Source organism: Sander vitreus, chromosome 2 (assembly GCF_031162955.1).
Source record: "Sander vitreus isolate 19-12246 chromosome 2, sanVit1, whole genome shotgun sequence".
NCBI classification, from domain to species: domain Eukaryota; kingdom Metazoa; phylum Chordata; class Actinopteri; order Perciformes; family Percidae; genus Sander; species Sander vitreus.
Genome location: NC_135856.1, coordinates 9180170 through 9194752, shown reverse-complemented (window position 1 = coordinate 9194752; position 14583 = coordinate 9180170). Strand labels below are relative to the sequence as shown.

The 14583-nt window shown below is 42.2% G+C and overlaps 2 protein-coding genes across 2 annotated transcripts; both read right to left on the bottom strand.

Moving 5' to 3' along the window:
- Positions 1–884: 884 nt before the first annotated feature.
- Positions 885–6420, bottom strand: ptcd1 (pentatricopeptide repeat domain 1). The gene is made up of 8 exons (XM_078276303.1): positions 5635–6420; positions 5410–5550; positions 4711–4929; positions 4516–4617; positions 3638–4315; positions 3096–3212; positions 2489–2671; positions 885–1352 (listed from the first exon to the last, which is right to left on the bottom strand). Exons 1-8 carry the CDS (start codon positions 6109–6111, stop codon positions 1107–1109), a joined length of 2163 nt encoding a protein of 720 aa, XP_078132429.1. The 5' UTR covers positions 6112–6420; the 3' UTR covers positions 885–1106.
- A 456-nt stretch (positions 6421–6876) lies between these two features.
- Positions 6877–14475, bottom strand: fbxl18 (F-box and leucine-rich repeat protein 18). Its single transcript, XM_078276291.1, has 7 exons — positions 14294–14475; positions 12896–13093; positions 12338–12687; positions 9465–9600; positions 8272–9350; positions 7548–7766; positions 6877–7455 (listed from the first exon to the last, which is right to left on the bottom strand). The coding sequence occupies exons 1-7, from the start codon at positions 14345–14347 to the stop codon at positions 7299–7301; spliced, it is 2193 nt and encodes a 730-aa protein (XP_078132417.1). The 5' UTR covers positions 14348–14475; the 3' UTR covers positions 6877–7298.
- Positions 14476–14583: the final 108 nt, after the last annotated feature.

The following is a 14583-nucleotide window of genomic DNA, read 5'->3' as shown; positions in this document are numbered from 1 at the left end:
CCTAACATTATAACATGTTCTACTGGATCATCTATTTTACAATAATGAATTACCCAGAGATGGATGCTTTCCTGTTTAAAGGCAAAAGTTATCATTGTCCTTATTTATCCACATTACCTAACACTTTGTTTTTATGTCTCTTCCTAAAATTATCAAATAATACGTCCATATTTTATTTCTGAAGAGATCCTTTCCTCTAACTCTAGCCTGGTCCTACCGGACTCTAGTAACGAGAAGTCTGTGTGATGTTGAAAACTGCCTTCAAAGGGGGGCGTTTTAAAATCCACATCCAAACACACAATGGTCCCACAAGGGCTCACCCACATCCAACGGGTCGAAACGCACCCTTCTATGTTTCCCGTGGCGGTGACTTGGACTTTGGTGCAGGCAACGCCGCGTTCTGCCAACAGATGCCGGACAAACGCCACTGTCCGATCCGTTTAACTGTGCCTTTTGAGGAAAATGTTACACAAATAACCCACTACTGACATATTAGTTCAGTTTCGTCCTGTTACATTTTAGTCTATCAAACTGTAAGGAGAAGCAACACTGTGATTTCAGTGTCAAGCAGTACTTTTAGATGTCATTATCTACCTCCATCAGATTATGGTTGACTCTGCAAATGCACGCTTTTCACAATTTAATAGGAACAAAGTGCACCATCCTTTTACCCTGCCACAGCCCCTCAACACTCTTCCAAATGCAGCAAAGACAGTAAAGTAATGAATAGTCGTTAATTAAATTCATTTTTGTTTAAAGAAAGTCAGTTTTGAGAAGAAAAAAAAAAGGATTAAAAAAAATGATAAACCTGATCTGAAACTTTTTGAAAAATGACCTTTAAATTGTGTTTTCAAACTCACATAGAATGTAGGAGGCAACCAAGGTGAGGCTTAATTCATCAAGCATCATGTACTTGAATTTTACTTTAATTGCAATATATTTTACAATAACATTGATCTTTGTAGAAAAATGCATCTGCAATAAGTTAACTGACTGAAGGTCCATGAGCTCCTTTGACCCAGAGTCCATCCAGGGTTACACGGCTGAACGCAAACAAACCAACAGAGGATCAAGGAGAGAAATGAAAGCTATTTTCTGGAGTGCTGTTACAGAGCAGCGGTGCTCGCCTTGTCCTTGTTACGAGAATTATATCTCCTTGCTGCTGCTCTCTGGTTTCTTTGGGTCTCTGTCAGTCCATCTGCTGCTTCGGTTTTCAGCACTTCAGTGTCCGTCTTAGACTGCAGCCCTGCCTGCTCGTCCTCAGCGCTCTGAGCAGGCATCTCTCTCAGCCACTGCTGGTAGTAACCACGGAAACCATCGATTTGGACCAGGTAGTTGTTTCTGGACTTGTACTGGGATTGATGGAAAGGAGGAAAGATAAGGGGGGGGAGCAGGAAGAGATGGGCAACATAAAAAATATGAATCAGTCAAGAAACCATTTATCTAAAGAATGACTTTAATCATAATGTTAAAGCTGATTTTTGGAAAGGAATAACATCAAAACTCAACAGAGAAATTATGACCTTTAATTTATTATGTCTATGCATCAGACAGTAGAGTTGTCTCTTCACACAGTAGGATATATATAATATATATATATATATATATATATATATATGCGCACATCTGATATGAATTTATTTGGTCTCTTAACCCTTGTGTAGTCTTCCTGTCGACCTGCAACTTTTAGTTTTCCTGGGTCAAAATTTAAAATAAAATAAATGTCAACGTTTAGGTCGTCTTTTTCGACAGTTTTTTTCTGCGCTTTTGAAGCTTTTTTCGAGCGAATGTCGTTTTCGACATTTTCCCCCTTTTTTCAACGTTCTTTTATCCCTTTTTTTTAACTGATTTTGTTTTTACTTGTGAAGAGTAATAGTTGTAGGGAACCATCCACGTTATTTATTTAATTTTTTTTGACAATTTGTTCGAAAGAAACCCAAATGTCTGATATAGAAACTTTTTTTAAATGGGTCAAATTTGACCCGAGGACAACTGGAGCGAAATGCTCCATTACATTCACTAGCTTGTCGCCAACAGTGTTTGTCTGATTTTTGGTGCTAGGTGCTGGTGGCGTACAGTGGGTTTATCAGAGCTTTTCAGCTGAAAACAACTGCCTGCTGGGGCTAAAAACAGGGCTGATGAGAGTGGAGTTTGGACCGTGGTGTAGAGCTGTTGTCATTAATATTTACACAAATAAAGCCTACGGTGCATCAAACCTTTCCCAGGACAAAATAAAAGCATCTGAACAGCTCAGTTAAAGCATGGCTCTCACACAGATCTAGACATTTTGACTGCCACAGCAACAATACAGTTTTGGAAATGAGAAACCTCTGCAGTTCTTTGGTACAAAATGCTTTGTACCATGAAGATTACAGCAATCTTCAGGTTCTTTGGTTGTGATCAGAATCTGCACCTACCTATCCACACAGGTATTTGTTGCTCAGGTATGAAGTGACTAGTTGGTGGTAGATACTGTACGTATTCTTACCTGGTTATAGTTGGGAGGATATTGTGAGGCAAACTCCAGCTGCCTGATGATAACCTCATTAGGCCACACCCCCATGCTGCTCATGCTTTTGAGCATTGTTTTAAGGTAGACGAAATCCAGTCTTCGAGTTGCTCGGCCAATTAGAGCAGAAAACACGTGGACGTTAGGCCTTAGTCCCGCCTCCTGTGGAAAAACACGTGTAAAGATGAAGGAAAGATCTCTCAGGTCTGTTGTTGGATGCTCATTTATTTGTTTGGTTTCATCATAAAAAGGAAAAAATGTTTGTGGTCTCTCCAATTTGTTATTAAAGCACTTTGAGCTACACTCTCTGTATGAAAGGTGCTAGATAAAGTTTATTATTATAATTATTATTATTACTACTACTATTAAGTAGTCAAGTCAGTTGTATTTCCTATGACAATGCTACAGTTCATCTTCATCTCTTAGTGCAGCTAACACTCAGCACTTTCCATGTTCTCTGTGTTCACATCAACATAAGACAAAGCAGCTGTGACACAATATGGAAGAATTTTCTGTCTTTCATTATACAAATAAGACGTGAGATTTCACACCTATTCTGACTTTTATGTGTTTAGTGTTTCATCACCTCCATGTCCTTCAGCAGCTGCAGCCCGTCCTGCTGTCGCTCACAGCCTAATGCGAGGCTTCCAAATGTCTGTACATCCACGTTTACGTCGCGCTGTCGCATCACACTCAACACAGCCTAGAAAGAGAACAAAAGTATCACAAATATGCTCGCTTCACCCGGAAGAAAAAAAAAACACATATATATATATATATATATTTTTCACTATAGTGATGCAGATACTGTAGGTTAGGTTTAATTTGCCCATGTTTTGTATTTGGTGTCTGGTGCTCATTGAAAAATAAAATAAAATAAAAACAATCAACAGACAAATATATTTCCAGAAACTTTGTCTTTCGTTGCTCTGGCTGGTGACACTGTCAACAGTTTTCAAAAGGACGATTTTTTCTCGAAAGAAAGTATTTCTTATGAAAACTGTTCACAGCAGATTATTAAGAGTAATGGGGACACTGCTTCCTGTATTCGGGTGGAGGCAGAAACCTGGCCACATGGAACCAACACTACCTGCATGACTAGACACTGCTAAAGGTAAGTGTCTGTACCTTTGCCTCCTCCAGGTCACCAGCTTTGGCTGCTCTGCGCATCACAGAGTTAAAGAACGCAACGTCAAGCTTCACTTTATGCTGCTTTGCAACCTTCAGCAGCATCTGCAGAGACTTGGACCCCGGCTCCATCGTGTCGGCCATCAGAGTCAGAGTTCTGAGGTCTGGACTAAGTCCGTTAGCTGCCATCTTCTCCAGGAAACCTTGAGCACCTCCGATGAGGGCGAGCCTATCTGATGCTTCATCCACGGTGCCAAGGGAGACCACACTACCACTCTTACACTCAAAAAGGTCCAGTAAGTTAGGGACTGTAGAATCACCAGCTAAATCTGAAGGCAACAAAACAGTTTCTCTTTGTCTGACTGCTACCAAATGGGTTGAGTCTTGTCTGCTGTGGGTCTCTTCCTCTCTGCCTCTGCTGTCCTGCTGACTGTCACTGTGTGGATCAGGCTGGATAAACAGCTGCCTCTCCAGGACGTCAATGTCTATTAGATCCCTGTGTCCAGACTCCGATTTTTTGTGTGACGCACGGTCCTTTTCGTACTTCCGGTCAGGCCTCAGCAGCACGTCAGTGGCCAGGGCAGGATCGCCAATCCCACAATCCCTAGCGGTTCGCAAGAGAAGGTTATAGTTCTTTGAGTCTGGATGAATCCCTGACCTCAGCATTTGGCGCCAAACCTGAAACAGAAACAAAGAGGTAAGGCACCTATTGACTGTGCCGTGCGATAACAATATATTACATTATATTATATATATTACCACTTCATTGTATTGTGTGAGTTGGGTCTGAGCCACAATTTGGGTCAGTGTAAAGGGGCCTTAACTATCAAAAATATTCAATACTAATGTGGTTAGGTGGCTTTAAATCATGCATCTACCTGTAGAGCCAGTCTGAATCCAGTTTGTTTGTCCTTCAAACAGCCCATCAGCAGATAGTGAAATGTCTCCCGAGTTACAGCATGGCCGTTCTGCAGCATCTCCTGCAAACATACACAAACTCATTTAGAAATCTAACACAATTCATTAAACCAACCTTCCAAAAACGTATATACAAATTTCGGTCCATGCTGTACCCTGAACGTGTGAATACAGGCTTGAAGGTGGTTGGTCATGGCGTGTGTCTTGAGAAGGGCGTGGTACGTGATGGTGCTGAGGGGGTAGTTTTTACGACAGAGTTCTTGCTCCAACTTCAACGCTTGCTGGAGACCGGCTTGTTTGGATGGCGACTCCGCACAGGCATTGAACAGAGCGGTGTAGGTGGCATCTACAGGCTCTAGACCTCGCTTTTTCATCTGCAAGACACACACACACACACACACACACACATTATTGCTTACCTTGAGATGTCTGTTTGTGTCAAACAATTTACATCTGAAAAAGGTGTATATGAAAATGTGAAGCTAATTGTTGTACGCTAAAAGTACAACTTGGAAATTTAAGCTAAAACTAGGAATGGGAATTGAAATAAATATAATGCAATTTCAGGAAAACTGTGATATAATTGTAACTAAAAGTACTGACCTATGTGAGATGAAGAGGTTTTTACAATTCAACATAAAAACAGCACCACAAACTACAGCTTCCTTCTCTTAAACTGGTTTAACAAATGATTGTATTAGTTTAGTAAATCAATAATAAAAGTAAAAATAACATATGGTTATGTCTTGAAAAATTCTATATAACTAACTTTAAGATCTGGAATATTTGACATGTTGATGAAAATGCTACAACATATAAACATGATAAAAAATGAATAAATAAAATATCCCTACATCATTGTAGAGTCTGAAGGCCTTTTTGAGTTGTCCAGCTCGACCACAGCCTCCTATCAGGATAGTGTAGTTGCACTCCTCAGGCCGCAGCCTCTCTCCCTGCAGCATGTCTTGGCTGAACACATCCAAAGCCTCCTGCAGCTGGAAGAGGACACGTACAGTTTAGGATTATACACAGAAGGAGGTGAGAAGACAGACAGACATATTAACTCAAAATAAACTCACCTTGTTGTCTTTGATCAGCTTTTTGCACTGTAAGAAGTACCAATACGGTGTGTTTGTTTTCCCGAGCCTCTTGCGAGGTTTCACCGGGTCTTCATCCTCGTCCACCTCCTCACGGTGCCGCAGATCCTGGATGTATGAGCTTGTTTTTCTAAAAGACCTCCTGGACGACATGTCGGTGGAAAGGGAGCCGAAGCTCTCCCGGTCTGGTGGGTCGCTCTCGGCTGGGGCTGAAGGGGAGGCCAGAGGGTCCGTACCCCCATGGGAAGCGGCGGATAGGGGCACCGATCTGGCGGATAGCAGCTGCCAGGGTGTCGGTGCGAGGAGCCCTGGTGACCGGTGTCGTGACAAATCGTGTCCCCCTGTCAGATTCAGGGTTCTGGTCGAGTTCTTAACCGTTGAAAATAGGGACAACTTTGCTACAGAGACCGAGAATTTCCTCCCGTTTCGCACGCACGAACGAGCAACGGACGTCAACATATTTAGCGAGTTAAGCTAGTTAATTGACGTTACTTTTTAGTTTCACTATTTTGCTAGTGAGAGAGGTTATCTGCGTAGCTTCTGTTCTGTCATGTTGTGCGCGCACCACGATGTTTCAATGACAAAAACTAGACAAGACCTGAATAATAGATATCGAACAAAAGTTTCAAAGCACCATGTCTGGTGATGTGGTCCCTAAAATGACTTAACAAGGACATCAAATTAAATTTGAACATATCACGGTTTAATTGTGAAAATGCTTAATCTCTCTGGATAGGATGGCCCGTTCCGATCGACTACATCGGTGATAGATTAGTATGCCTGCCTGTGCCGTTGACTTCACATCTCTACGCCACTCCCCCATTCTCTTAATACAGCCATGCACTCCCCGCAGCTGGTCATAATAAGAGTTAATTTTTGCGACTTTCCTGGGTTGAATGAAATTACGTGAGAGTGATTTAAATCACTTACTGTATGTACGGAGGATTTGGGCCATATGTGAAAAATGTATTTGACTTCTGAATTTAAAATGTTATATGAGAAGTCAGAATTCTGACTTCTCAAATAACATTTTCACATATGGCCCTAATCTTCTTCCGTATCCATGTAAAAAACCAATAAAAACAAATGTGTATTTCCCAAAATTCGAACTATTCCTTAAAGTATATACATGGCAAAACTGTGGGGTCTTGGTATCACCACCAACAGTAGATCATTAGATCAAATAATGACATGAACAGACAAATGGTACACAGAACACAGGAATTAAAAATAATTTACATGGAATTTATTACAACATAATTTGATTAAGATCTTCAGTACAAAGTATCTGAACAAATACATCCCTTAATTTATATTTTTGGCACTTATTTTCAAAGTAGCAGAGTGGTGTAGTAACAGACATTAATTTTGATTGTGAGATGCTCCAATGGCACCAAAGTGTGAAAAACTCCATACCAGCAAATTTCCCTTTGAAGACCATCATTACTCTGTAGTGTAAATAAAACAATCATGGTTGTTGTAGAGCAGCCGGAAACAGTTGTTGATGTAACAAATCACGCAATCAGAAATCACTGTGCAGATGAAATTAGTCTTTCAATTGGTCAATTTTATTTCCTGCAGAATAAAAATGGTCCAAGCACCTCAGCTGTTGAGAACCAATCACACTGAAGCTTTTTTTTGTGATGTCACAATGGTGATGAATGTGGTGGCTGGGCCACGTGGCTCTGGAACAAAGTAATCCTATCCAGCAGTGTTAGTGGGATGTCTCTGATGACTGAAGGCAGGTCTTCATGCTGTAATGGATAGATGACCACACTCAGGGCAGAGCGCTCGACTGAAAATCTAACAGAGAGAAAACACAAGAAAAGGTGAATTTAAGATGTATTTGGCTATTTAGTATTTGATGAAGTTTGTCCTCACACACAACCACAGACCTGTCCAGCAGAGCTTTCTGCAGTGTGCGACAAGCCACTAAGGTGCCACCCATGAACATGTGGCACATGATGACATGGCAGCATCGCTCCATGAAGGTTTCTGCGGCCGATGGGTCAAAGGTACCGCTGCGTGAGATAAGGCAGAGACGCTGCAGACGAGAGCAGCAGGACAAAGCCTCAAAGAATGAAGCGTTGGCATTCAGATAGGGCTGCTCTAACCTAAAACACACAGACACACAAAGTCCGATAAATTAAAAAGCTGAGCAAACAAACTCCTTCCATTTAATTTAATTAGATTACCGGTTGTACTTTCCTATGTTTTTGTAATAAATATTAGGCACCCTGTTTCATGAAAAACAAAACTCAACATAACACTACATTGTAAATCTGACTATGGTTTGCCTGTTTGGGGGTTTCCATAGTTATCAAAAAAAATACAATACAAACAACAGGTTTTATAATTCTTTGTTTTAACAAAGTTTGCCAAGCATTTAACGATTCTGAATCTCCTAAACACTCTGCTGAGGAAAAATAACACTAGGATCAATTTATTAATTCAACTAATACATTCAATATTATAATTAACTTATAACAAATGCTTTTATTGGAAAGAGGGACAATCTGTTAACTAAAAAGGACATACAATAATAAATATGACTGTACTGTCTGATGGTTAGTGTTTAGTATTAAAGTAAATGAAGGGTACACAAAGACATCTTCTAACCTGAGTTCCTGAAGCTGTGTGCACTGTTTTAGTGTGTCCAACAAGGCCGGGGTGTAGTTCATGGTTTTTAGTGATCCCATGTTGGCAAGGGATAATACCTGTAGATCTTTGCACTGCCTGGTCAGCTGCATCAGCCCTGTCCCCTTAAGGACCCCAGGAAGCCCAGCCAGAGTCAGGCGGCGTAATCGAGGCAAAGCCTCAAGTGCCGCCAAGTGTGCATCGCCAACTCCTCGTGCCCACGCACACATACCACGAGGCTCCACACTGGCACGAGTGCAGGGCTCAAGCCGAGGCAGTGCAGAGACAAAACCTGGACCAATGAGCTCTAAGGTCTCCAAAAAAGGGCAGCCAGCTAAGAGCAGAGTGAGCCCTGAAGTGCTGTCCCCTGACAGAGAAGACTCTGAATCTGGCTTGTAATTCTGGAGCCCCACACGTGGAGTCTTCTTTAGCCCCAGGAACAACGGAGAGGGAGACGTGTTGTTTGTAGAGATCTGATGTGTGTTCAAGCCGTCTGACAGAGCGCAGGCAGGCAGAGTGAGAGAGCGCAGGTGTGTGAGTTTGGCCAAGCTGGCACACAGGTGTGTTTCTGCACCTAGCCCAGGTGAGTTTTCATGATGATAGTGTGTGTGCATCAGGTTCAGGTGTTTAATATTGGAACAGCCAACTGCCAATCGGCTCATTGTGTCAGGAACCAGCTGATCTTCCACACTCCTACACTCTGAGTAAAGGACCTTGTTGATCCCACTGAGGTTCAGGCTGGTCAGCTGTGTGGCGTCTTTGACTCCTCCTTCCAACAATGACTGGAACACCTGTGGCCACAATGCTGGGCAGCGGCTGAAGCTCAGGTGCTTCGGACTGTTTCCCTCCAGGGCTCGCTTTAGGGACAAGGAATCTAGCCAGGACCGAGGAAGCTGGAGGGCCTCCAGGTCACCTCGTTGACCCAAGCTCTGGGCCAGCGAGGGAGCAGCAGGCCAGTGAGCAGGGTTTGGGCCAGGAATCGACACAAGGAAAACTTTGAGACCCTTTGGAACATGAACGCTGAACACTGCCAGGTAGAGCAGGAGCAAGGTCTGATTTACCTGAAGACATCAACACACAGACAAATTACAAACTGCACAGTACTACAGTGTATAATGCAGATACATTGGAATACAGTATATTACATGTACATGCATGCACACTAGCAAACTCACCTCTCCCGGAGCCAGCCTGGCAGTGAACTCCTCCAGCTGTTGGTAATGTGGCACACTGCTCTGACCCATCATTAACTGACAGCAAACACCGATACCCTCTCTGGTCACGTCTGAGATGTCAAACTGCAGCATCAGCCTGCAGTGCACGGACAGAAACACACATTCAACATTGTAGCAGTTAGAGATGGCCCGATACCATTTTTTGCTTCCCGATACCGATTCTGATACCTGAACTTGTGTATTGGCCGATACCGAGTACTGATCCGATACCAGTGTGTCATATATTTTATTATGTTTTAACAACTACTATCCCTGTATGGATGTGATATGATTTCTATCTTTGTTGTCAGTCTGGCTCAGGTTAAACTCTTTGTGAAACATGAACAAACACAAACAATGAATGCCACAGAACGTTTTATTATGCAGTTTGACAGTCAGTTATAACGGAAAAAGAACAAACTACTTTAACGTAGATTTTCTTTAGGTCTTTATTACATGGTATTGGATCGGTGCATTAACTCCAGTACTTCCCAATACCAGCGTTTAGGCAGTATCTGAGGCGATACCGATACTGGTATCGGTACATCTCTAGTAGCAGTAAAACGGTAACATAAAGTCATTTAGACAGCAACAAGAATGTGAATGCATGAAGTTCCATCACTAAACTCAACCAAACTACCTTTTGTAGTTTTTAATAAGATGTCTCCAAAGCTATTGATTGTTTATGTCTGCCCCCCCCAGGATGAATTGTAAACACGTTGGTCAATGAGCCCTTTACTTTTCCTCTAGCACTCATTGTCCAATGCTTTGGTTTATGAGCAAATACCTGCCAACTAATGACACTCATCAGCCTCACCTGCACTTTGTGCTAATGTTAGCATGCTAACATGCTAAACTAAGATGTGTTAGTATTTACCTAGTAAAACCTAACAGAGCCCTTAGCATGGTTGTAGACTCTTAGTCTTGTTAGTCTGAAGTGTTCTGCTCCATTCTGGGAATTTGACATTCCTATGGACACTACATGGTGCATACATGCTACAGCTGGTATCTGCTTAATCACATAAAAATGGATACAATTAAACCTACATTGTGTAATTTTTTGAGTTGATTCTTAGCAAAAAAAAAACCTTTGTTCTTTTACAAATGTGCTCATTCATGTGTAGTTACTTCTTCCAACTAATCAAAGTATTCTCGTAAGCGTAGAATCTGCTATTCATAATCATTCAGAATACATAGGAGCGAGTCACTCGAATGACGGCAGCCATGTAGCCGCCTCCATCTTTAAAATACATTAGCCAAATAGGGACATACCTCTGCATTTCGCCCTCTTACACCTAGTGGCACCCCGCACTGTGACGAATGCAAGGGGGAGATTACTCACCAGGGAAGCGAAAAAGAGAATTAAAACAACAACAACGTGACAGGCAAAGCAACAAGACCAAAGTTAATATTGGAGTGGCTAGAACAGCTGCGTGTAAACGATGGCGATACTAAGAGCTAATTTCAAGTGCGGCCACCGTAGGAGTTAAAACGCGCTCGCAATGGGAGGGGCTAGAAAGTAATATTCAGTTGGTTGTCATATACAATTTCACCGCTAGATGGGAGAAATTCTTACACAATGTAGCTTTAAATATACACTCACCTAAAGGATTATTTGGAACACCTGTAAGATTTCTCGTTAATGCAATTATCTAATCAACCAGACAGCTGCTTCAATGCATTTAGGGGTGTCGTCCAGGTCTAGACAATCTCCTGAACTCCAAACTGAATGTCAGAATGGGAACGAAAGGTGATCTAAGCCACTTTGAGCGTGGCATGGTTGTTGGTGCCAGACGGGCTGGTTTGAGTATTTCACAATCTGCTCAGTTACTGGGATTTTCACACACAACCATTTCTAGGGTTTACAAAGAATGGTCTGAAAAAGGAAAAAACATCCAGTATGCTGCAGTCCTGGGGGGTGAAAATGCCTTGTTGATGCTAGAGGTCAGAGGAGAATGTGCCGACTGATTCAAGCTGATAGAAGGTCAACTTTGACTCAAATAACCACTCGTTACAACCGAGGTATGCAGCAAAGCATTTGAGAATCCACAACACGCACAACCTTGAGGCGGATGGGCTACACCAGCAGAAGACCCCACCGGTTACCACTCATCTCCACAAAAAATAGGAAAATGAGGCTACAGTTTGCATGAGCGCACCAAAATTGGACAGTTGAAGACTGTAAAAATGTTGCCTGGTCTGAGGAGTCTCGATTTCTGTTGAGACACTCAGATGGTAGAGTCAGAATTTGGCGTAAACAGAATGAGAACATGGATCCGTCATGCCTTGTTACCACTGGGCAGGCTGGTGGTGGTGGTGTAATGGTGTGGGGGATGTTTTCTTGGCACACTTTAGGCCCCTTAGTAGCAATTGGGCATCGTTTAAATGCCACAGCCTACCTGAGCATTGTTCTGACCATGTCCATCCTTTAATGACCACCATGTACACATCCTCTGATGGCTACTTCCAGCAGGATAATGCACCATGTCACAAAGCTCAAATCATTTCAAATTGGTTTCTTGAACATGACAATGAGTTCACTGTACTAAAATGGCCCCCACAGTCACCAGATCTCAACCCAATAGAACATCTTTGGGATGTGGTGGAACAGGAGCTTCGTGCCCTGGATGTGCACCCCACAAATCTCCATCAACTGCAAGATGCTATCCTATCAATATGGGCCAACATTAAGGCAGTTCTGAAGGCGAAACGGGGTCAAACACGGTATTAGTAGGGTGTTCCTAATAATCCTTTAGGTGAGTGTATAGTGCACTGTGTGCCAAATAAGGAGTGATTCTGGTCACCGGCCTCATGTGAAATCTCAGTAATCGTACTTGCGGAGTTGGGCGCAGCATGGCACCACACCATAACTCGGTGTCAGCAGGGTCTGTCTGAGCTCTGACAGGCGGCTCAGTGAATCCACCGCCTCTGAACTGAGCTGAGCAGAGTTGAAGCCTGGCGTCACATCAAAAGCAAGTGATCTGAGCAGAGAGAGGGAGGAGAGGAGACGGGACAGACGCAGGGAAGTGAGGCGACAGCCGGTGACATCGAGGTGCGTCACCCCTCTGCAGCGAGCAAGAAGCTCCACTGTAGAGCCACACAGCCAGTAGCAACCATTCAGGCTGAGAGACTGCACGTGATTGGCTAGCTGCTTTAATATGTGGCGAACCAGTAGATCGTCAGCCTGGAGGAAACAAAAGAATACATTTGTATTAAATGTTTCCATCTGTTAAAATGCAACAAGTATTCCACTGTGTTAAATAAATGTATTTTAAAATTTACAGAAAGTTCCACACACGTGCATGAACTTAAAGATTAATAGAAAACTGTGAGAGAGATCTTCACTGAAACAATCTTGAAACATGATGCTTCTTCCGTTTAAACAGCTTTACCAGATACTCCTCAGACAGGCTGACGTTTGTGAGCAGGGTCTTATCGTGGCACAGTGTGTGTAACTTGTGGCAGACGTTTGCCACATTCCGCACCAAGTCACACACTGGAACATGGCGGAGGATGCACAGCAGGATCTCATCCGACAAATCCGACATTCCCACCGAGGTAGAGGACATTGTGTCCTCGTCAAATACAGCCTGAGACAGACAACAAACAATGTCACAGAGAGTCAAGTGCGTTTAGACTCTGTGTGTTCAGTCAACTTTGGAAAGAATTACCAAGATGCTACAAATCTTGTCCGAATGTCTGGTAGCAATTACTTATTCTTGGCATTTTGTTATTGAGGACCAACACAGAGCAGACACTAGATTATGGCTGGGTGATATGACGATTCATCATTCATACTGTGGTAGCTTTCTTTTTAATGTCTCTGCTTGCATTATTAAGCCATTGTAGGCAATGCTGCAAATCAATGAGCTTGACTGCTTTATGGCAACACTGGATTTTTATATAATTTTGCATCAATGTCAGGTATTTGTCAGTATTTGCTGGATATGCCAAAGTCAGACATTCATCACTTTTTCTTAGGGGTGTGCAAAAAAAACGATCACATTCGTATCGCAATTCAAGCTCTACCGATTCAAAATCGATTCACAGAATTCCAAAAATCAATTCATATTTTTTAAATTGTATGTCTACTGCAATCACATGTGAAAAGTAATTACATACTATGAATTGTTTTTTTGAATCGAGAATTGTTTTTGAATCGAAAACCGATTTTGAATCGAATCTTGTGCCTGAAAAATCGATATTGAATCGTGACATCTTCTGAATCGTGCACCCCTACTTTTTCTCAACTGATTTGAGAAGATTTAACATACCAATGATATGAATATTACAATATAAAATGACATTCATTCATATTGCTTATTGTCTTATTCTGGATACAGCTTAATTATTAACTAACGTTATAGTTGAAGCATTAACAAGTGGAAACACATGCTAATATATGCAATATTTCCTATTAGGAGGTGATGCCATTACTACGCTACATTGGCCGATTAGGAAGTAAAAAATATGAATGTTTCAAATATGCATACAAATATGCAGCAAAGTGCATACGTGTTTAGACATATAGCAATTCTGTCTGCCTGCCTGTCCACTCACATACAAATATTAGTATTGTTGTTTAGCAGGTTAATAAAAAGGAGACACCAAACCACTTGTATTTCTACCACGCGTATTAACCCAAACTTGTTTGAAAAACTTAGCAGAAATGTGGGTGAAGCCCTGGTCTCACCTAGTTAGCGTTAACGTTAACGTTAGCTGGTACAGTTGCTCTGCACGGCGTTACCGTTAAGTATGAATGCGTTGTCGAGGTTTCTCGGTTTACCCACCTGTACAATTTGTCGGTCCATGTCCTCTGAAATCCCTCTCATGGTCCCACTCATGATTACCAGGATTTTAAATTGTATTTCAGATGTTCATCCAGCCTTCATGTTTCGATCAACCCGCTTACATTGAACCACAGGCGGTGTAAAAACCGTTGACAGGACGGATCACGTTTGCTGCTGCACAATGACGGAAGTCTGTCAGTGACGGACATACTTCCTGTCGGTCCAATCCGTTGATCTCTTAATACATCCATGGATTTTTATTGGATGAGATTTTCATTTCTCACAGCATT

Coding starts and splice junctions, on each gene's coding strand:
- ptcd1 (XM_078276303.1), bottom strand. CDS start 6,111: ATGTTGACGTCCGTTGCTCGTTCGTGCGTGCGAAACGGGAGGAAATTC. Junction 4,316..4,515: donor GATTCAGACTGGCTCTACAG/GTAGATGCATGA, acceptor TTTCTGTTTCAG/GTTTGGCGCCAAATGCTGAG. Junction 3,213..3,637: donor GTGACCTGGAGGAGGCAAAG/GTACAGACACTT, acceptor TTCTCTTTCTAG/GCTGTGTTGAGTGTGATGCG.
- fbxl18 (XM_078276291.1), bottom strand. CDS start 14,347: ATGAGTGGGACCATGAGAGGGATTTCAGAGGACATGGACCGACAAATT. Junction 9,351..9,464: donor CCAGGCTGGCTCCGGGAGAG/GTGAGTTTGCTA, acceptor TGATGTCTTCAG/GTAAATCAGACCTTGCTCCT. Junction 7,767..8,271: donor ACACAGCTTCAGGAACTCAG/GTTAGAAGATGT, acceptor TGTGTGTTTTAG/GTTAGAGCAGCCCTATCTGA.